General features: G+C 44.1%; 1 protein-coding gene across 3 annotated transcripts in view; it reads right to left on the minus strand.

Moving 5' to 3' along the window:
- The window catches only part of CRACD (capping protein inhibiting regulator of actin dynamics), a 384,229-nt gene that overhangs the window by 142,085 nt on the left and 221,598 nt on the right, over positions 1-20,546 (minus strand). For 2 of the 3 annotated variants that reach the window (XM_082464423.1, XM_082464424.1), the window contains exon 4: positions 548-712. In XM_082464423.1, coding sequence (XP_082320549.1) covers positions 548-658 — 111 coding nt within the window. In that variant the 5' untranslated portion in view covers positions 659-712. Of the gene's footprint in view, positions 1-547; positions 713-8,227; positions 8,364-20,546 lie in introns of all 3 variants that reach the window. The other variant, XM_082464425.1, reaches the window with a different exon arrangement.

Consider the following 20,546-nt stretch of genomic DNA (forward strand, 5'->3'; position numbering starts at 1 on the left):
TTCTTTCCTCATTTCCCTTTAAATTAGTCCAATTCGACAAGTAATCATTCAGTGCTCCTAAGTAAGCAGTAACGATGTCCTGGGGAGACAGAGACATGTAAGATCCAGATTATCCTCAAGGAACTCAACGTTTAGAGATGCAGAGAAAATAGTCACGTGGACCCAGATGCAGATGGAGTACAGATGGGTAAGGAGCACTAAGGATGCACAGTGAAGGCACAGAGGAGATAGCGCAGCTTGGAGGTGAGGCCGGGCAAGGCTCCCAGAAGAGGTGGGTCAGCCCAAGTCTCCGAGAGTAAGTGGAAGACACTGGGAAGAGCTGTTGCGAGGGGCACTTCTCCCCTGCCTCCCCCTCTTCCAAGCTGGCCCCCCTGCAGATCAAGGCACTGGCCCGGGAAGTGCCCTCCAGCCCTGGGCTACTCATCAGGAAAGCTTCTCCCACCTTATTCCCCACATTGCAGACCCCAGGGTTACTGATGCCCCTGTCCACTGCCCAGCACCCTCCTGGGCTTATTAGCAATCAAGTCATTCCCTGGAGGAGCCTTACTTTGTTCTCGGTGTCTGAGAGGATGACGTCCTGCTGAGCCACAATTTCCATGGGACTGGTCAGGAACGGAACCTCTTCCAAGTAAGCCTCGCCACTGTCTGCCTTCTTCATGGGAATGGCACTGGGTGGTGGCTGCCCAAACTTGATGTTCGTGCCCAACTGTCGCTGGAGAGAAACAAAAGAAAGACGTTCTGAAGCAGTGAAGCGGTTCACAATAACCACAGCCAGATTCCCCATAGCTAGCAGGCACTGAGGCATATTCTGTACACGACCGGTTTCCAGACTAGACACCATGCCAGTAAACCCTGATGCGGTCCTGTAATAACTGAATTTGTTTCCTGGTATTTCTCTCCCACCTTCGAGCCATGAGCTTTTTCATCCAGCCACCTCTTTCATGGAGATGCCAACATTTCCAGGGGCGTAGAGAGACCAAAAGTTGGGTATGACAAAAATTTTTTGATTAACCTATGAGTTTATTTATATAAAAGTCTTTTAAGGGTACCAAAATTGGATAGAAAATCGTTTCATGAAATGCAGAAACCACTGGGGGAAATCAAGACCCTTGTGGTTGCACAAAGAAGGGAACCCTTCAGCCTTTTTGGACATACTCCCCTTGAATATTTATGTTTCATCTACCTTCCTCACCAACCCCTAGCTTGAACATCCTGTTCGGGTTACAGTGGGTACCACTGCCAAATGGAAGAAGGCCCCAGGGCCCACAAGTCTTTCCATGATTGATGCTGAGTTCACGGAAAAAATGGAAGCAATCTTGTCCTGCCAATAGGACGGCCTCTTCGCCTTGCTGCAGCTACCCACTGTGCCCTACGGGCCAGAAGGAACCAAGTGGGTAAGGGACAGAGAAGGAGGCCAGAGGAAGGGCCAAAGAGGGACTGATCACTGGTGGGAGGGAGCTGAACGGATGGGGAGAAGGAGGGAAAAACGGGATAGAAATTAGGAAGATAAATAGTATTCAGAATTAGAGAAAAGCCAGATTAAAAAAAGGAATTATATTCCCTGAAGAAAAATATATAAACATAATAGTTTTTAATAAGAGGCAAAATATTTAATGGGCTAGATATATTAGATATAAAATATTTAATGGGTAGAGAAAGTGAATGACACTCAGGAAGAAAAAGAGGTAAGCCGTGGTCATCTGAAAGATTACTGTACTGAATCGAACATATTGTACAAACTACTGCCTTTATCTACATCAGGGATTCTCAAGCTCCACGCTACTGACATTTAAGGCCAGATAATTCTTTGTTGTGGGAGCTGTCCTGTGCACTGCAGGACGTTTAGCATCACCCCAGGACAGCAGATGCTAGTAGCAACCCCTCTTCAACCTGTTTAGACAACCAAAAATGCCTCCAGGCTTTGTCCAATGTCCCCTGGGGGCTAAAGTCACCTCCGGCTGAGAATTACTGCTCTAGATCTAGGTACTTGGGTTTCACAGTCTTTTTATGCTTCAAAGGAAAAAAAAATAGAGACTACATTATCTGATATTTATCTCTAATGTGGCCAATATTTAATCCCACAAAGCTGCAAAAAGCCTTAGCAATCACATTATCCAACCCCCTCACTTTACAAAAAAAGTCAGAGGTCCAGTGGGGAGAGGTGACCGGCCCAAGCTTATGGAAAGAATGAGTGGTCCCAAAGGGATTTGAATCCATGTCTTCTAAACCACAGTCAGTGTTATTTTCATTGCACTCCACTGGTTCTCATAAATTCAACGTTGCACTTCCTTCTTCTTTTAGGGGCAGAAAGAAAGAGAGGATGCAGCATTTTTACTACCTCACTGAAGTTCCCCAGCAGAGGACTCCCTCGAGGGAAATATGCCCCTTCTCTCTCTGAACTCCAGGGTATCAAATCCACCCACCTTCACTCAGCTCCCCCTCGGCCTTGCATGGTGGATGGTGAGATTGCAGAGACATGAAAGAGATGAGCCCCAGGCCCCCCTCCCCACATCCCGGGGGCACGCACCCCAGCATGCCAAGTCAGGAGCACAGAGAGACAAGGACTCGTATTTGATCTGCTGGCATCTCAGCCCGAGCCTGGCTCCCCTGGCACCCCAGGGAGGGAGCACACATCATAAGCCTGAGCTCAGCCAGTGAAGCACAGCTTGAGCAGCCTAAAAGGGTTTTGGGGAGCAGAAGGCTGAAAAAGGGTACCTTCTAAAAACAAGTTTAGCAGGAAGCGGCAGTTAGTATCTACTCTAAGCAGATCAATAAGCAGGCACAGTTAGAACAGCCGATGGTATCAGACGAGAGGACACGGTGTAACAAAGCCACAGGCCCGTCTCACTTGCTGCCCTGTGGGAGAGGGACGGGGACGTGGGCAGAAGTGGCAGGAGGAGTTCCAGCATCCTAGTGACGGCCTGAGCAGGGATTCGTTCCGGGACTCCCAGCCCAGCCTTTGGTTGACCAGTTATCCCTTCTCTAGGAGTGCTGGCCAAGAGCTGGAAACTTTTCCCCATCACCTTAGACTGAGACCCCCTGCTGTCAGGGTGTGCCATCTACCAATGCTCTTGAATGTCTGAGATGAGGGTATTTCTTCTACTTATAATGGAAAGAATAATCCTTGAATGAGCTTCCAAGGAGAACCTGGCTTAATACCCTAAATGCCCTTTAGTTAGGATTTCTGCCACCATCACAGAAAAGAATGAATATGCTGATATTATTCTTCATTAGGGCACTTTTTAGAACACTGACATTGGTCCACCCTGATGCTTAGGATAAAAAAAGAAAAGAAAAGAAAATATGGCCAAATGTAATCCCAGTCTGGATTGAAATAAACTCCAAAGATGGGATGGGTATCATGGCTGTCAATGGAAAATGAAAGAGAAAATGGGAAAAAATATTAGATGCAATAAGAACAGGTGAAATAAGGTGCATGGGACAAAGCTGGGAAATGGAGAGAGTGATATTAAGAAATGAAGTAGAGAGTTAAAGAAAGAGGCAAATTGAGAGGAGGGTGCAGGGGGCAGAGAAGAGGCATAGGGAGGAGAAGCTGCAGCCTTGGTGGCAGGTACAACAGCTGAAGGGAGCGGGGTCGGGGTAGGGAAGGTGGATGGGAAAGAAGGAAGAGGAAGCGGGAGGCAGGGAGGGAGGGAGGGAGAATGTGTGTGTATACCAGAGGGTTGATTTATGTCACAGATATGTGCATCCTGGCAAAAGAAACACAATGCTGTTGCCTTTGAGAGTAACGATGAGCATCTCCGTAAAACAGCTGGATTTAAAATCCCTCTAGAGAAAACAAGTTCGGGCTGCTGGCTAGGGAGCTTGGGAGGTGGGTGTGGGATGGAGGAGGGGAGAACCCAGGTCATGAAAGAAATGACGGCCATCGTCTAGGGATAGGGCTGCAGCCTCTCTGTCCAGACAAAGGACTGTCTTCACAGACACACCCTGCAGTGGTTGGGGACGAGACAGTGGAACAGGCCAGGCCAGGGCTGAAGGTCCAAGGCCATGGTGACTGAGCCTTGGGCTCTCAAGGCCAAGGCTCTTGCACCTGCCCTGTGGTTCCTGCTCCAAATGCTTCCTTCAGCTGACTTGAAGGAGACTGCGCTGTTGGACACTTTGTGTGATTTACTGACAACTAAAAGGTGACTGCTGAAACCTATCTGGCAATCTCAGGTGTCGAGTGAATTGAGTATGGGGATAAATGTGGCTTTTTGGTGACTTTTTTTCTGCACACCATTCAGGCACGGTCCTGGGAAGAACTGTGATATAAGCAATCACTGAAAACCAGTCTGTTGAGATGAGCTTGCCCTTAAGTTTTCAGGAAAATAAACTATTACCACTCCCTCCATATATAGATATATATTTTTTACATACCCATGGATTCTTTATATGTACTGAGATAATAGCCAGAGGGGAGAGTGGAACCGCTGTGCCTAAACTGAGTCCATGTTACTTGTGGCTATGAATGGAGTTACTGTTAGACTGGAATGTGAGCTAAAAGGGGCGATATTTTATTCACTCAAATGGGGCCATTTTGTTGTAATATGGAATGTTGGAGAACGATGTTATAGGAATGCACATCCATATTTATGAGGCTTTTCTCCTATGGTGTGGAAATTCCAAGCACATCATATTCTGCAGCTCTCACACTGCCAGTTTAGATTTCCCCAGACTTTTCACAGCCATCCTTCAGACCACGTCTGTAAGAACAAGGCAGAAGAATAAAGTTGCTGTCCTCTTGAGCGAACTACGTATACTCCCATAGTTAAAATGAATTTAAAAGAACAAGCAAAATCAAAAGCACACAGATTTAAAGACGTTCGCTCTGTGCAGAAGTGGCTAAGAGCAGCTATTTATTCTTTGTGTCCTTGACAGCTGCGTGAGGTGCCCAGATCCTCAAAGGTAAGACACTTTGGCATTTTAAAGTGAAATCCAGCTCAGCAAGAGATAGCAGCTACTAAATATGGCGGTTTTCCCTCCTGAGCTAAACAGTCCGTGGGCTAACAGACTAAGCATTTTCAGACAAAGATCTGGTATAATTCTAAAAGATCACTTGCAGGCTTAGACTGTGATGTTCCTGAGTCTTATCATCGACAGGTGCATACATGCTTCACAGCCTGGTTTGATCTGAAATAAACAGCCACCTCCCTGATCTGTGCTCTGGGCAGCTGTAGGGAACATCAAGATCATTGTGGTCCAAATGCAGTGAAGTGCAAAGCTTACAAAGCCACTCTGTGCTATAGCAGGTGAACAGTGATTTTGTATAAATGGCCGATTTTAAGAACTGGAGGGGCCCTTCAGATCATCCATCACAGGCATCCTCTTATTTTTCAGATAGGGCACATGAAGGTCAGAGAGGTTAAATGAACTGTTCCAAGGCCGCGCAGCTAGGTGGTGGCAGAGGCCTGGCGGGGGCTTTTTATTTCACCCACTGGCCATAGAACAACTGACTGTTATGGATAGGGTCCTCAAAAAGGACACCACTGTTGTTTCTGTCCCTGTAACTGTCCTATATATTAAAATCTGTTCTCACTCTGCAATAATAATAAATGAATTATTTTTATACTCAGGGGAAAAAAGTAATTTTTCTTTTAAAGGTTCAATTGCTTGCCACAGAAATTTTGGCAGGTGGTAGATTCACTTTGTTCAGAAAAGAGTAGGCTTATTTATGCTGTGTTCAGTCATTCCGTACTCAGCATTAGCAGACAGATACTAACCATCACGGGTGCAACATAGGACAGTTCTGGCTGAGATGACTACGTGTGGACACTAGGGGGCAACCTTTCCAAGTGCAGTCATTACAGGCGTGGCTCCGGTTTCCAAGGACTAGGAAGTTTCTTAAGCCAGAGAAAAATGGCATTTTTTTTTTTTAAATGACATTCCAGTAGAAATCTCATTTCAAAAGAATGTCTTAATAATGGTGGCAAATCAGCTTGCTAGGACATTTACTGTCAAATAGGTGTTAGCCATTACTTCTCTCTCTCTTTTTAAAATAAACATACACACATACACAAAGACAATTTCAGACATAAAAAACATACATGCCTCTGACGTAACTAAACACCCTCATTCCATGCTGGAGTCTACGAGGGGGCGGTCTTTTATGCTGCTTACTAAGCATCAATACCAGCATAACGTTTTTATGGAAAAATGCAAAGCATTCATGCAAGTTAATAAAGTTAACTACTATTTCTACGACTTACCAGGAACATACTGCTTAGTCGACTGAAAAATAAAAGCACAGTCTTTTGGGGGTGATACAGTTATATCTTATGTCACTCCAAAAATCACATTTGCTATGATAGTGGTCCCCATTTCCCTCTTCGAAGAGCAAAAGTCTCTTATTTTATTGTTTAAAAACATAACTTTAGAGCTGTAAGGAAGCTTTTGAATCCATGCAGCAGAAGCAAAATTAGGCAGACCTTGTATGAGTAGATAATGTCCAAAGGAGAGCACTCAAATTAGAAAGCTATTCTGCTTTACTCACATTTCTTCTCCTGTTTTAACAGAATTGTTGCTTCAGGGAAGTCAGTTGTTTTACATTTTATTAGTTATGAGATCAGATTCTTTAAACTTATGGCTTACATCATTAACACAAACAACTGGCATTCACATATTTCTATGGAGTTTCTGTATTTTCAATACTGAGGAATTATCTATTTTTTACAACTCAAAATCCACTTCTTGGAGTGGCAGTGGCAGGTGGTGTGACATTACAAAGCTGATACCATTTAAGATGACAGACTATTATCTAATTTTTAAAGAACTCCTTGAAAGCCCTTGTCAAATAGTTGTTTTGTAGACTGTAATCTGTAAGTCATTCCCCTTAGAAAGGGAATATTATGAGGGTTCATTACTTCGCAGCAATAATATTCCAGGAAATAAAAGACTTGAAGAAGGAAAGGTAAGGAGGAAGGGGATCAAGGTTTTCTTTGGCCGTCACACCCTTCCCCCTTCTCCAGCTTATGAGAAGAGACAGCTTACTTTTTCTTCTGAGTCTATAAAATGTGTAGCAGTACAACCAGCAAGAACCAAGAACGGGGGAGCTAGTTAGGAAAGCTGAAATTTGAAGGAAGTGCCTAGGTTAGTTCTGAGGGCAGGACTATGGCCTTGGGCAGTGGTGTGGTAGGTACAAAGATCTAGGCAAGTTTGGGTGTGGTTTCAGGGTGTTGGCTATTTCCCACCTCACCATATGCTATATTCAGCTGAGTGTGTGTGGAATATGTAACCAAACAGAGATCACAAAATACATAGCTAATAATCAGTAGAAACGAGAATATTTCAAGAAAACAGAAAAATTTGAGTGTCAGTAGCTATTCAAGCCAGCTGTCCCCTTTATTTTTTATGTTTTTGCTGGTTCATTCACTCATTCATTTATTGGTTCATTCGTTGTTGTAGACTTAGATGGAAACCAGCAGACCACAGCCCCCTGTTCATAGTCTGCATTGCCTCCAAGCACCCCCGGCTCAGAGAAGTGCTTGCTTAGGCACTTCTGTCGGGTGAGTGAATTCTACTGAGCACTCGGGCAGACTTACTTGGTCAGATCCCAGGGGTCTTTGCTCCCCTTGCTTTTTCTGGATTTCCCGTTATTTCAATCTCATTTAGTGAAAAATTATTTTATTATATTTTCATTCTTAAGGAGATACCATCTGAGTCAATTTTATGTAGGAAAACTGCCCAACTCTGCAGTGTGAACAGGAGCGAAGCTGAAGAGCTTCACAGCACCCCTCTGAGATAGGTTGGCTCAAGGCAGCCAGATTTACAAACACAACAGAATAATAAAGAGTCTCACCATTCACTGGCCAAGTATGGAGACTTGGAAAGGGAATGCTTGCTGTGCTTACCCCCAGCTGACAGTCAACCCTGTGCTCAGGGATTATGGCCAACACTTAACGGTTAGGAGCTCTTTCCTCTCACCCAAGTTCTGCAGCCTCTCTAGGGCACTCGTCCTCATTAAGTCCAGTTAAAAATGAGGGAACAACTTGAGAGAAAAGGAGAGGGCATGTTATGTAGGTGGGTACAACGGTGATAGTGAACCTCTCACAGGTGGACGGAGGCTTCCAGAAAACTGAGTGAGGTTTGAGAAAGCAGACATTCTCCCCAGGAGCTACCCCCTGGACCTCCCAATCCACTACTCAAGGCCAAGTTAAGAACTTTTCCCACTTCCCTCCATAGCCGGGGCCCTTCCCTATGGCTCTGACCTTCCAATCTCAAGCTGTCTTACCTGAAGAGTTTTGACTTTGCCCAGGATGTTGTCCTGTGACATTGCTTGAACTGTCTGCTCACTTTCTGCTCCCCCATCAGGGATAAAAATACTGTCATGGGAAAACGCCCGGGTTCCCACAGAATAGTTGAAGGACCTGGAATGCAAATCATGTGCTTCATTTTATTAGGATGATAAGATTCCTTTTGGCAATTCAATTTCCTTTTCCTCCTGATTTAGGGGACTGCACCCACATCCCCTGTCTCATTCAGAAAGCACTTCCAGCATGGTGTCCTTTTCTGTGAGAGGTCAGCCAAGTAGCTGGGTAGACAGAAGGGTCCCGCTGGAATAAGGGAGCATGTCTCCAACACAGCAATGTTGCAGAGCCACTCGGTGGGAGAACTCAGACTGCTACTTGTTTGTAGAGAACCCAGGACAGAAGGCACTGCAGAAATGTTAACTGTAGGAGCCTTTCTCCTGACGAGCTGTCACTGTCAGTTTTACCCCAGTAAAGGCTTGTCAACAAGTACTTTTTAAGTAACATGCAGATCTAGAAGTAAGAGGCAAGAGTTTCTTTCTTTCAGATTGCGATCAAAGTGGAAGGAAGATATATACCTCTAAAACAAAGACTTGATGAGGCCTGGAATTGCTATAGGAACTATAGGAATAAAGAGTCTCTCTGTCGAGACTCTAGGAATTCAGAGAAGAGGAGGAGACGTGTGTTAGGGAGCTTCTAATGGGTGGCATGCACTGGGCAGCTTATAGGTGGTAGGTACCCAACAATAAACACTTTTCAGTTGAAAGGCTGGACTTCAAAGAAGTCTGGACTTCAAGGAAATCTGGACTTCTACCTGACTGGGAGGTACAGGCTGGGTGAACTGCAGGAGGAGGAAGCAGCAGACACCAGCTGTTCCTTACTTGATCTTGGAAATTAAGTTACCTCTGGGGAGGAACACGCAGGGGCAGAATCACACACTCCCCATAAGGCAAGGCAGGCACATTTCCGTGATGCCAGGCACACAGGCAGCTCTCTCAGGGGCGAGAGAGCCCCACTTCTCCCTCTCCCCTCCCCAGAAAGGGGTTCCACCTGGAGGTTTTATCAGTGACCTAGGGCAAGAAAGAAGACGCAGTACTGGGGGAAACGGGCCTCCAGCTGTACCTCTGAACTGAATTACAGAAATGCAGCAGGCAGGGTCCCGACCAAGTTTAGACCTACTTGGAAAGGCTGAGTACCAAATTTTTTCATCAAATTTGCCAAATTACGAGCAGCATGGTAACAAAGCATATGAGGTTTAGAAACAGAAGACTTGGATGTGAGCCTCCTGGCTGTGTGATCTTCGGCAATAATAATATATATATATTAAAATTTATTTATTTAGTTTTGGCTGCGTTGGGTCTTCATTGCTGCGCACGGGCTTTCTCTAGTTGCGGGGAACGGGGGCTACTCTTCGTTGTGGCACGCGGGCTTCTCACTGTGGTGGCTTCTCTTGTTGCAGAGCACGGGCTCTAGGTGCGCGGGCTTCCGTAGTTGTGGCACGTGGGCTTCAGTAGTTGTGGCTCACAGGCTCTAGAGCACAGGCTCAGCAGTTGTGGCGCACGGGCTTAGTTGCTCCGCGGCATGTGGGATCTTCCCAGACCAGGGATCGAACCCGTGTCCCCTGCATTGGCAGGCGGATTCTTAACCACTGCACCGCCAGGGAAGCCCCCGGCAATAATAATAATAACCACCAATCCCTACTTTGATGAAAACACTGTGCTGAGAGTTTTACTTTCATTATCTCATCACCAATATTTTGTTGCAAATAAAACTCAGGGAGTAAATAACCATATTTAAAGTCGCCTAAATAGAAGTTGTAGCATAAGAAACAGAATTTAGATCTGCTGAATACAATCCCAGGCCAGGCAGCTGAAGTGTTTTAAAGTGGTGGAAGGTCTCTAGTATTCCTTCCCATGAGTGAGATGGGGTTTGGGCGGATCAGTGGGAGAGGAAGACAGGATGCCAATTCCAGCCTTGTGGGCTGGAATATGGGAGGGCTGGAGACACTAAATAGCTGGAATAATGGGTAAGCCTTCGGCTAAATAGCACAAGGCACTATATAGCAGCAACCCACTTTATGAAATATGAGGCATTGTTTTAAGATATGAATATGAATATGAAAAGGAAATTAAATGTATCACTATCTCCCTGTCCTCAGAGACTTTGTGACCTATGCTATAAAATGAACTTCCAAGTTCACCTAAAGATGCTATGAAATAAACTTTCCATTCAAAGTTATGGAACCAAACCTTTTAATATTGTGTCTAAACTTTTTTCTCAGATCCCTGGCTATGATTCAGATGAAACAAGAGGTAACTGACTTCATTTTCTACACAGTGTTTTTACAAATGGCTTACATACGCACGCAGGCTCTCAAATATTCTTATAAACACATATATGGACAAGTCCACTTTAGATGCTTAATAAATGCTTACTAATGTCTCACAGTTGTATGTACATTATACACCAGCACTAGGCCAAGTTCCCTTCCAGTTTCCAAGTCAATCTTTTGACTGAATCATGAAATTTAACTCTCTGCTCTAATTCTTTTTTCCAGGAAGGCTAAGAACTGACAGTATCCTGCTCTTCTGTGTTGCCCCAAATATTCCTTGTTGCCTACCAGGATTTAATGTCCCCACATTCCCCAATTCCAGATGATCTTATTGAAAAATAGAGAAAATGAATAGTAATAGTAGTAGTAGTAATAATTATAATAACAGTGGTAGTCACAGTGGTAATATTAATACTGGCTAAATGTTACTGGGCACTTGCTATGTCCCTTCCATGTGCGCTAACTTCTTTAATATAACACCTAAATCCTTGTGACATATAATATTTAAACCTTATGTGGAAGGCACTATTATTAAGCCTATTTATAGATGAGGAAACTGAGGCTTAAAGACAATGAGTGACTTGCTGTAAATTGAATGACTGTATATGTGTGAACCTGTTTCTGGACTGTGTTCTACGGGTCTATTTGTCTGTTTTTACAGAAGTAATACCACACTGTCTTAGTTACTATAGCTTTTTAATGAGTCTTGATATCTAGCAGTTTATGTTCTCCAGCTTTGTTTTTTTTTTCCAGATGGCTACTCTTGTCTCTGCATTTCTACATAAACTCACACACACACACACACAGACTCTAATACACTCCTAGGATTACTTTTGTGATGGCATTGGATCTATAGATAAACTTTGGGATACCTGACATCTTTACAATAGTCAATCTTCTAATCCATGAACACTGGATATTCCTTCATTTATTAATATTTAGATCCTCTTTACTTACTCTCAATAATGTTTTGTAGTTCTCTGTATAGAGGTCTTTTACATATTTCGATAGATTTATTCCTACATATTTGATGTTTCTAAATCTACTGTAAATGGTATAGGCTAAAATTTTTATTTTTCTAATTGTTTATTGGCAGAATATTGAAGTATCACTTGGTTATTGATTATTGATGTTATAACTAGGCTTAGCTAAATTTATTTGTTAATCATAATAATATGACTGTTGATTCTTCTGGATTTTCTATGTATAGAATCATGTTATCTATGACAAAAGAGTTTTATTTGTTCATTTTCAATCTCCTTCTCTCCTTCCTCCCTTCCTTCCTTTCTCCCTTCCTTCCATACTGCAATTAGCTAGGATCTTCACATGAACTTAAATAGAAGTGGTAATGATGGACTTTGTCATATTCCCAAACTGAGCAAAAAAGTATTCAATATTTTACCTTAAGTTATGATGTTAGCTATAGAATTTCTATAGATGCACTTATATTACTGCTTCTTTGAAAAAGACAAGCAGTCTGTCTCTTATAGCTGACTTTAAGATTTTTGTCTTTGGTTTTCTCAGTTTTAGTCTGTTGTGGCTAGGTGTGAATTTCTTCCAATTTATCTAGCTTAGGGTACATAATACTCCTTAAACCTGTGGCTTGGTGTCTTTCATCAGTTTGGGAAAATTCTCAGCCATTATTTCTTCAAATACTGCTTCTGCCCCGTTTTTCTCTGTTCCCCCTCTGATTCTCCAATGTTAGACCTTTTCAACATGAGCCACATGTCTTTCATGCTCTTTTCTGTATCTGTTGTTCTTTTTACTCAATATGATTCAGTCTGGATTTTTCTACTGACCTAGCTTGCTTTCAGCTCATTAATCCTCTCTTTAGTGGTGTCCAGTCTGTTGTTAAAAGTACCTACTGAGTTCTTACTATCAGTAGCATTTTTCAAATCAAGAATTTCCAACCAAATGTAAAATCAATAGCTCGTGGGAAGCAGCCGCATAGCACAGGGAGATCAGCTCTGTGCTCTGTGACCACCTAGAGGGGTGGGATAGGGAGGGTGGGAGGGAGATGCAAGAGGGAGGGGATATGGGGATATATGTATATGTATAGCTGATTCACTTTGTGATACAGCAGAAACTAACACACCATTGTAAAGCAATTATACTCCAATAAAGACGTTTAAGAAAAAAAGAATTTCCAGATGATCCTTTTTAATAGATTCTAGTTCTCTAGTGAAATTATCCACCTTGTCAACTATTTTGTTGAATATATTAATCACAATTGTTTAAAAGGCTCTGTCTGAATCTGCAGTATCTTAGCCCCCTTTGGGTCTATTTCTATTATCTTGTTTTCCTCATAATCTGATTCTTAACTGCCTGGTAATTTTTTAACTGAATTCTGCACATAATGCACAAAAAACTGTAGAGGCTGGGTTCTCTCCTTTCAGAGAGGACTTGCTCACTCCTCTAGCAAGCAGCAAAGGAGCAAAAACACCTCAATCCAATCAGAAACCAAGCTGATCTTGGCTGGTTAGCAATCTTTGTCAGGCTCAGACTACCTCTGCTTGGTCCCCACTTGTAGGGTACAGGCCTCCCGGAGTCTTAACTAAGAATCTGGGTTATTTCCTAAGGCCCTTCTCCTTGGTGGATTCTCAAACTCCAATTTTTGTCTTTCCAGCACCCTAGACTGCCCTGTTTTTCAGGCTGCATTCCTGTGCAGCTGTATCAACAGATTCCTCAAAAGGAAAACTGTTGCCTAGATTTAGGTTCATTCTGGGCTTCTCTTCTCTTGGGGGGAACTTAGTCCCTCAAGTCCTGGCTGTCATGGCAGCCTCAAACTCTAATTTTTGTGTTCCCAGCTCCATGAGATTGCCTACAGCTCTGCTTCCTTCTCCTCCTCTTGGCAGCCACCCTGAGCCTTTTTGGTCTCTTGACCTGCACCCTGAGAGTCAACTAATGCCAACAGGAGAGAAGCAATATGCAGAAAGTTGGCCTCAACTCAGTGGGCCTCCCTTCTCTCCAGGATCTCACTGCTCAAGTCTGGTGCCTTAGCAGCAATCTGACAGCTTCAAACAGACGTCTCTGTTTTAATATTTTATATGTATTTCCAGTTGTTCTTGGTGGGAGCACCGATTTGCTACAAGCTACTTCATCACAGCCAGAAGTGAAAGTAACTAAATAATTTTTTTGATATTTATTAAGTTTCTAGACATGACAGGACCTACTTTCTGATAAGGCTTAAGGTTCTTAAGAGGATTACTTTTCAAAGTGATGAAAAACATTTGTACCTTTTTCTTCCTATATTTGGTTTTTGTCCCTTTTTAAAGCTCTGAGAAGAAACAGTGCAGGAGAATGGTCATTGGTTTATTAGTTACACTAATGAACACTCTCTTCTAAATAATTCAGTTTACATAATGCAAGTTAACATTACATCCTTGGCAATTTGGTAATCCTGGTTACCAATGTCGGCTCCAAACAACTCTACAATGTAGATTATTTCCTTTTCTCTGAAGAGGAAGCTGAGACAAAGAGTGGGTAAGAATGTTGCCCCAAGTTCCAGATTTTGAGGCAGGGTTGGAATGGAAACTGAATAGCCCACGTGTGGCGATCTCAGCTTGAAATTATGTTCTAATGAACAAAGAGCTTGGTGGGAATCTTTGTCCTTAACCAGCTGGGAACTATAAACTACATGATTAGGAGATGGAGGGGCAATTTACCACAAATTGTACCTTAGCCGAGTTCATCTGGACTTCTTTACTCTTGACATTTAAAGATCTTTCACAACTGATTGCAAAGTAGGCCAATTCTCCGCCCTTCCATTTATTATGAGTGAGCCAAGAGGCGAGGGGCCTCTGAGCCTCAGTGCCGCAACTTACCCTCAGACTATCTGCTCAGATGGAAGAAATGGGACTTGCTGTGTGGGAACCTTTTCTTGTGATGCTTAGGACACAGAGTAGCCTGTTGATCGGTTGTGAGATATATAAGGACCTCTAAAATCCCCCAGATTTTTAACTTGTAACTGAAGGATTGTCAATACAGTCATTTAACAGACATCTTAATGAAAACAAGATCTGAGGTCAAATGTCAAGCACATGTGGGAAAAGCAAACTCTAGAAGGAGAGGAAAAGAGGCCCACTTGGGAAATTTGGAACATTGGGCTCTGAGGAACAGTCTTCATAAGCTTAGAGAAGAATCGCAGAGCCATGACTTACAGACGGCAGAAAAATGGTCCGTTTGGACTTAGAGGTCCAAAGAGCAGAAGTTCCTGGGGCCTTTATGCAAAGAAAGGTTTTGTTGTTGTTGTCATTGATAATATTGTTATAGGCAGAGAGGCTGGGATTCCAAACATCGAATCAGAGGCTTCTCATCAGCCCGTGGAGGCCAGCTTTTCATCTTCTCCTCAACTCTTCACTGACTCCTATGGTTATCTTTCCAAAGGCAGAGATGGTAGAATGACCTGAGTCTACTCTTTGGGCTTTAACAATCACTTTTAATAACTGTCTATCTAACTCCAATACTACGCTCTCTTCTACCCACGTGTCTCCAGCTACTTGGCTATCCCACTGTCTCTGCAAACTCAACATGAACAAAACCAAACTCAACAAGCGTTTCCCACAAAACTCCAATCTTTCCTATTTCTGTGTTACTATCATCCCTCAGGTTCTGTGCTATATTATTTTGCAAGTAAGGTCAGACCCAGGTTAGGGGAAAGGTATTGTGCAAAAGACCTTAGTGAGTAACATTATCTGTCCTTTCACAGGCAGAAATCTTTCAAAAACAATACAGAAATCAATGAGTAGCACTGCAAATCCTGAGCTCCCGGACCCATTTTAGGCCTGCACTGGATTCTGCCTGCCACACTCCTCCACGACTGCGCTTGGAGGCCCGGAGAGCTGCTCGTCGCATCTCTAGTGGGTCTCTAACGGAAACGAGCGCCAAGAGAGGGAGCTGAGAATCCAGGGCAGCGGCAGCTCTGGCAGATGGCAGCCCTGGCACAGCCAGCAGTCTCTGCTGACTCTGTGATCACGGAGGCCACAGCTGGAATCCTTTCGGACAAAGAAGCTAAGGCCCTGGGAGGTGAAGGGAGAGACTTGATCAAGACAGAACTGAAACCAGGGGGGCAGTGACAGTAATACTCGCTGGCCTTTCGACTGCCCTCAGAGGATCCTCTGCTTATTTCTGTAATATGACTGACACCTGTAAATGGTCTCCAACTGAAGTCCTCTCCAATTCCACTTCCTCTCAAATCCTACATCAATCTTCAAGCAATTACTTTGCCAGCTCAGAAACCTCTAGTGGTTCCTTTTTTGCCAAAGTCCTACCAGATGAAGCTGTAATGGTTGCTTGGCATTTAATGCTCTTCATGTTTGGCCTTTAAGGACCCTGAACCACTCTGGCTCTATGAAATCCATGCAGTGCAGGGATTTAGCACTCAGACTCGGGCCAGTGTGCCTCCTTGTGAAACCTGGTTCTCCCACTTCTAGCTGTGTGGCCTTGGGCACGTCACTAAACCTCCAGGTGCCTCAGTTTCCTTATCTGAAAATGAGGATGATAATAGGACCCACCTCATGTAGCTTTTGTTAGGATTAAATGAGCTAAGTTCTTATAGAAGTGTTACCTATTATTATCAAATGTTACCCTACTTCAAACATCCTGTAAGGCAAACCCAACCATTCGGTTCCCCGAATACCCTCTCTGGGCTCTGTCACTGCATGGGTTCTTCCTCCCCACGGATGGACTGCCCAAGGCCAATCTCTCAGTTCAGGTCCTACCCATCCTTCAAGGTCCAGCTCACATCTTATCAACCCCACACAGCCTTTCCTATTTCCTTGGAAGAAGGGGATCTTTTCTCCCACTGAAAGCCCTATGCATGCATCTCCTGTTACATACGTGTCTATGTTATGGTTACTATAATCATGCCTTAAATGAGAGGGAAAATAAAAGTGCTTTGCATATTGTAAAATGCTCCACAGATGTGATTCTAATAATGATAATGGTATCATCTTGTCTCCACCACAGTACTAGGAGTTTCGTGAGGGCAGGGATCACATCTGTTATCTTTGTTTCTCCCATAGAACTTTACCAAATAAAGTTTGTGAATAAGTTTTTTTTAAATGGATGAGTAAAGGATTAACACTGAAGGGTAGTTAACCAGATGTGTTTCCCATGGAGAGGTCACTGAGGGAGTGAAAGCATGATGCAAACATACTGATGGGAGGAGGGGGAATATTTTCTGATGGTGGGTATTTTTCAGGGAGGGCAGGCCTATGTAGGAGGCCATCAGAGAAAGTTCTGAGGAGCCAAAGGGTGGGCAAGCCAGGATGTTCAGCACCTTTAAAGGTTCCTTCTAGGCCTCCTTTTCAACTCAAACCAGGGAATTGCTCCAGGCTTTGTTTCCCACCTTCTATTTCATGCCGTCTCTCTCTCTCACCAAGTTTTTCAGGTTTCTTTCTATGTCAGTTATAGTTCTTTGTTGCAAGTTAACAGAAACTAACTTTGTCTCACTCAACCAAAAGAAAATCTACTAGGTGAACAGTGAGGGCTCACAGAACAATGAAATCTAGAGTCAAAGCTTGGAGAAAGACAGGGGTAAAGAGTGGTCTAGAGGTCTAGGCATCAGGAACCACAGCGGCCATCACACCACGGGAAGAGCCCAGTTACACGCTGCTCTCGTGGTTGTGTCCTTACTTCCTGGACCCACTTGCCAAGTCAAAGCCCTAGGAGACAAAGACTGATGGGTCAGGCTGGGTCACATGCTCATGCCAGGCTTCAGCGGGAGGGCAAGTAAAAGATCTGGCCCTTTTGGCTTCTGTCATAGGAAGCAGGCACTATGTCCTGTCAGAAGGGCACACAGTGAGGCAAAGTTGATTCCCTGAAAGGAAATGTGGGTGCTGTTGAGAAGAAGAACCGGATGCTAACAGCTGAATGACCAAAAACAGCCATCACACTATGCCTTTGGATCTCCTTTTGATTCTCCTTTCCCACCTAGCCCATCTGCATGGACAGCTCATTTGGACAGTTCTCTGGTGTTCTGATATCACTTCTCCCCCAAGAGGCTGCCTTTCTTTCTTAGTGGCACATGCTGCTGCCTGAGAGCAAAGGATGACAGGCCCCATGCTCCTAGGATGTCCAAGCCCAGGTCCAGTGCCCTATGCCCATGCTTATCTGCAGAAGTGGTAGAGATCAGATAGAGGGTGTGTGATGGGCCTGTGGCCTGGAGCTTAGGCACTGGAAGGTGACAGTAAAGAGAGAAGGTGAGAAAGAAAGCAATACAAAGTTATCCCTTAGACACGTTATTCTATCCCTCACCCACTGCGCAGTTAGTGCTAAGGAGCGCAGGGAGGAGTCAAGCAGAGTCATCTCCATTTTAAGTTCTGTTGTCTGGAACTACTGTTTGCAGTGGGGTCTGCTGTGAAAGGAACAACGAAAAGGGAGGGAAAGTTTGCTGGGGGCGGCGTTTCTGGGCAAGGTCTCCTCATGAATAAAATGTGACACAAGACAGGGATGATCCCCTTTCCATTCCTGGTCTGTGTCATCTGCATGTGACACCTGGAACAGTGGTAGCCATCTTGGAGCTATGAGGAAACAAGCCTGAGGACAAGAGCCTCCTCCCTGAAAATACGAGAGAAAAAAAGGAATCAGACTGGATCTTGATGATGTTGCTGGGTTGCTTCATTAATGGACCTTGGAACTTGGAAAGTCTTCCAGACTATCAGGAATCAGATAATATATTTCATTACTGTTGAAGAAAGATACCAGTAGAAGTGTTTTCTGTTACAACTGAAATCATCCTACCTGATACAGTCTTCTAGCCACTACTCTAAACTCTGGGCACATCTAAGACCCACTGACATCATCTAACCTTGGAGTATGAGCCTACAGAGGGAAATTCTCCCCACCCAAAAAAGAAGAAGGCTCTCTGCAGCTGCACAGTTAACACATGTCTCAGGCCAGCCCTCCTACTCCTCCTTTGTCTTTTTTGGACAAGCATCATGTAATTTGGGACCATAGATATTGGGTAATTACCACGGCAATGATTAGGGATTCACTTCAGGAATAAGGAAATATAATTATAGTCCAATTGCAGCTTGTTTCCATGACAACAGGGGCAATTGTAATTGATCAGCACTTTTCTTCCTAAGCAGATCCGTGAGTCTCATTCAAATGAAATGCTAAAGAGCAATTAACTATCTTCATCAAACAAACTAGAGTTGCTGGAAGAGCCTGAAGTCAGATTACACTTTGTGTGGCGTCTTGGAGGTTCATCCTGGACTCTGGTAGTTTATGAAAATATTTGGTACTCAATAGGCTATAGAGTACCAAATCACCTAATAATTACAATAGAAACAGGATACATCATAAAAAATTCAAGGAAGAGGAAGAAAGTTTGGAATCTTAAAACACAGATTCTCAGAACTGGAAGTCAAAGGATCATCTACTTCAGCCCCTTGGCTCAGTCCCATGCCTAGATCACGTAGGACGAGCAATCGTCTAGCCTGCCTCTAACGCTCTGTAGGGGTTCCACGGGCTTCCACGCTACCTGTTCCACTCCTCAGATGCCCCACCTGGAGAAAGATCTTTTCATAAACCTCTCTAGCCAGGCTTCCCTGGTGGCGCAGTGGTTAAGAATCCGCCTGTCAATGCAGGGGACATGGGTTCGATCCCTGGTCCGGGAAGATCCCACATGCCCGCGGAGCAAGTAAGCCCGTGGGCCACAACTACTGAGCCTGCCCTCTAGAGCCCGCGAGCCACAACTACTGAAGCCTGCGTGCCTAGAGCCCGTGCTCCGCAAAAAGAGAAGCCATCACAATGCGAAGCCCGTGCACTGCAACACCCGTGCACTGCAACAAAGTAGCCCCTGCTCTCCGCAACTAGAGAAAGCCGCGCACAGCAGCGAAGACCCAACACATTCAAAAATAATAAATAAGCAAAAGTAAATAAATTTATTTTACAAAAACCAAAAAACCTCTCTAGCCACTGTTGGAATCAATTTAGTCTTGGTCTATGGTCTGGAAATAGAAAGCTAGTTATCGACAACCTCTTTATCTCAGTAGTAATATTATGCCCTGCATTTGTAAAGTGCTTTTTTATAGCAGATAGTGTAATGTCACGTGCATTTTTTTGTCCTCATAATAATCCTTGAAGACAGCATATCCATTTAACAGATAAAGAGGCTGGTTTGGTTAAGGTGACACAGCTCATGAGTGAAAGCACCTGTATTCACAAGAGGACCCTGGCTCCTGATCTGCTGCTCTCCCACATCTTGTATCTCCAATAATAGCCAAAACTGATTCATCATCTTTCTTTCCCCGAGACTTACTCAGCCCAGCTCTATTTGTTCTCCTGCTTAGCCCTAATTTTCATGCATTTAATGCTTTTGTACATCTTCTCTACTCCCTGTTCAATTTCAGCACATTCCAGGTTCCTATGGATAGAGGATAAATGATCAAGTAAAATAAGTCTTTTCTGACTTCATCTTCTGAAAAGCAGCAAGGCCAAGGGACCTAAGCACACACGGTAATCAGGGAGCCTGAGCTTCACTGTAATTTCACTGGTGACATGCTGTCTCACTACACCAACCATGTAATTTTCCTTTTCCAGCAGGTCAGAGGGACAGCGATACTCTTCATCATGATGGGAAACTGAAGGATGAATTAGACAAACACTGACTGGTACAGTGGGAAGAGTCAGTATGGTGAAAAGGGCAGGATTCATGTACTCATTCATTCAATGAATAACTACTGAATGCCTGCTATGTGCCAGGCACAGTGCTAGAGGCTGGAAATACGATGAAAGGCAAGGCATGCAGGCCTGCTTTTACGGAAGTTGTGTGAACATTGGAGGCAGGGGTCCTGATCTACGCTCAGGGGGCCACAGAAAGCTTGCTCCCTCGAGGAAGGTGCGTTTGTGCAGAAAACTGAAGGATGAAGAGGAATTAGCTGGGGGAAGGAGGTGGAGATGGGGGTGGGGCTGTTCTAGACAAAAGGATTACCATGTGCAAAATCAGCTGACCTGGAGTCCAG

Source organism: Balaenoptera physalus (genome assembly GCF_965194825.1).
Source record: "Balaenoptera physalus genome assembly, chromosome: 5".
In the NCBI taxonomy this organism is placed as follows: Eukaryota; Metazoa; Chordata; class Mammalia; order Artiodactyla; family Balaenopteridae; genus Balaenoptera; species Balaenoptera physalus.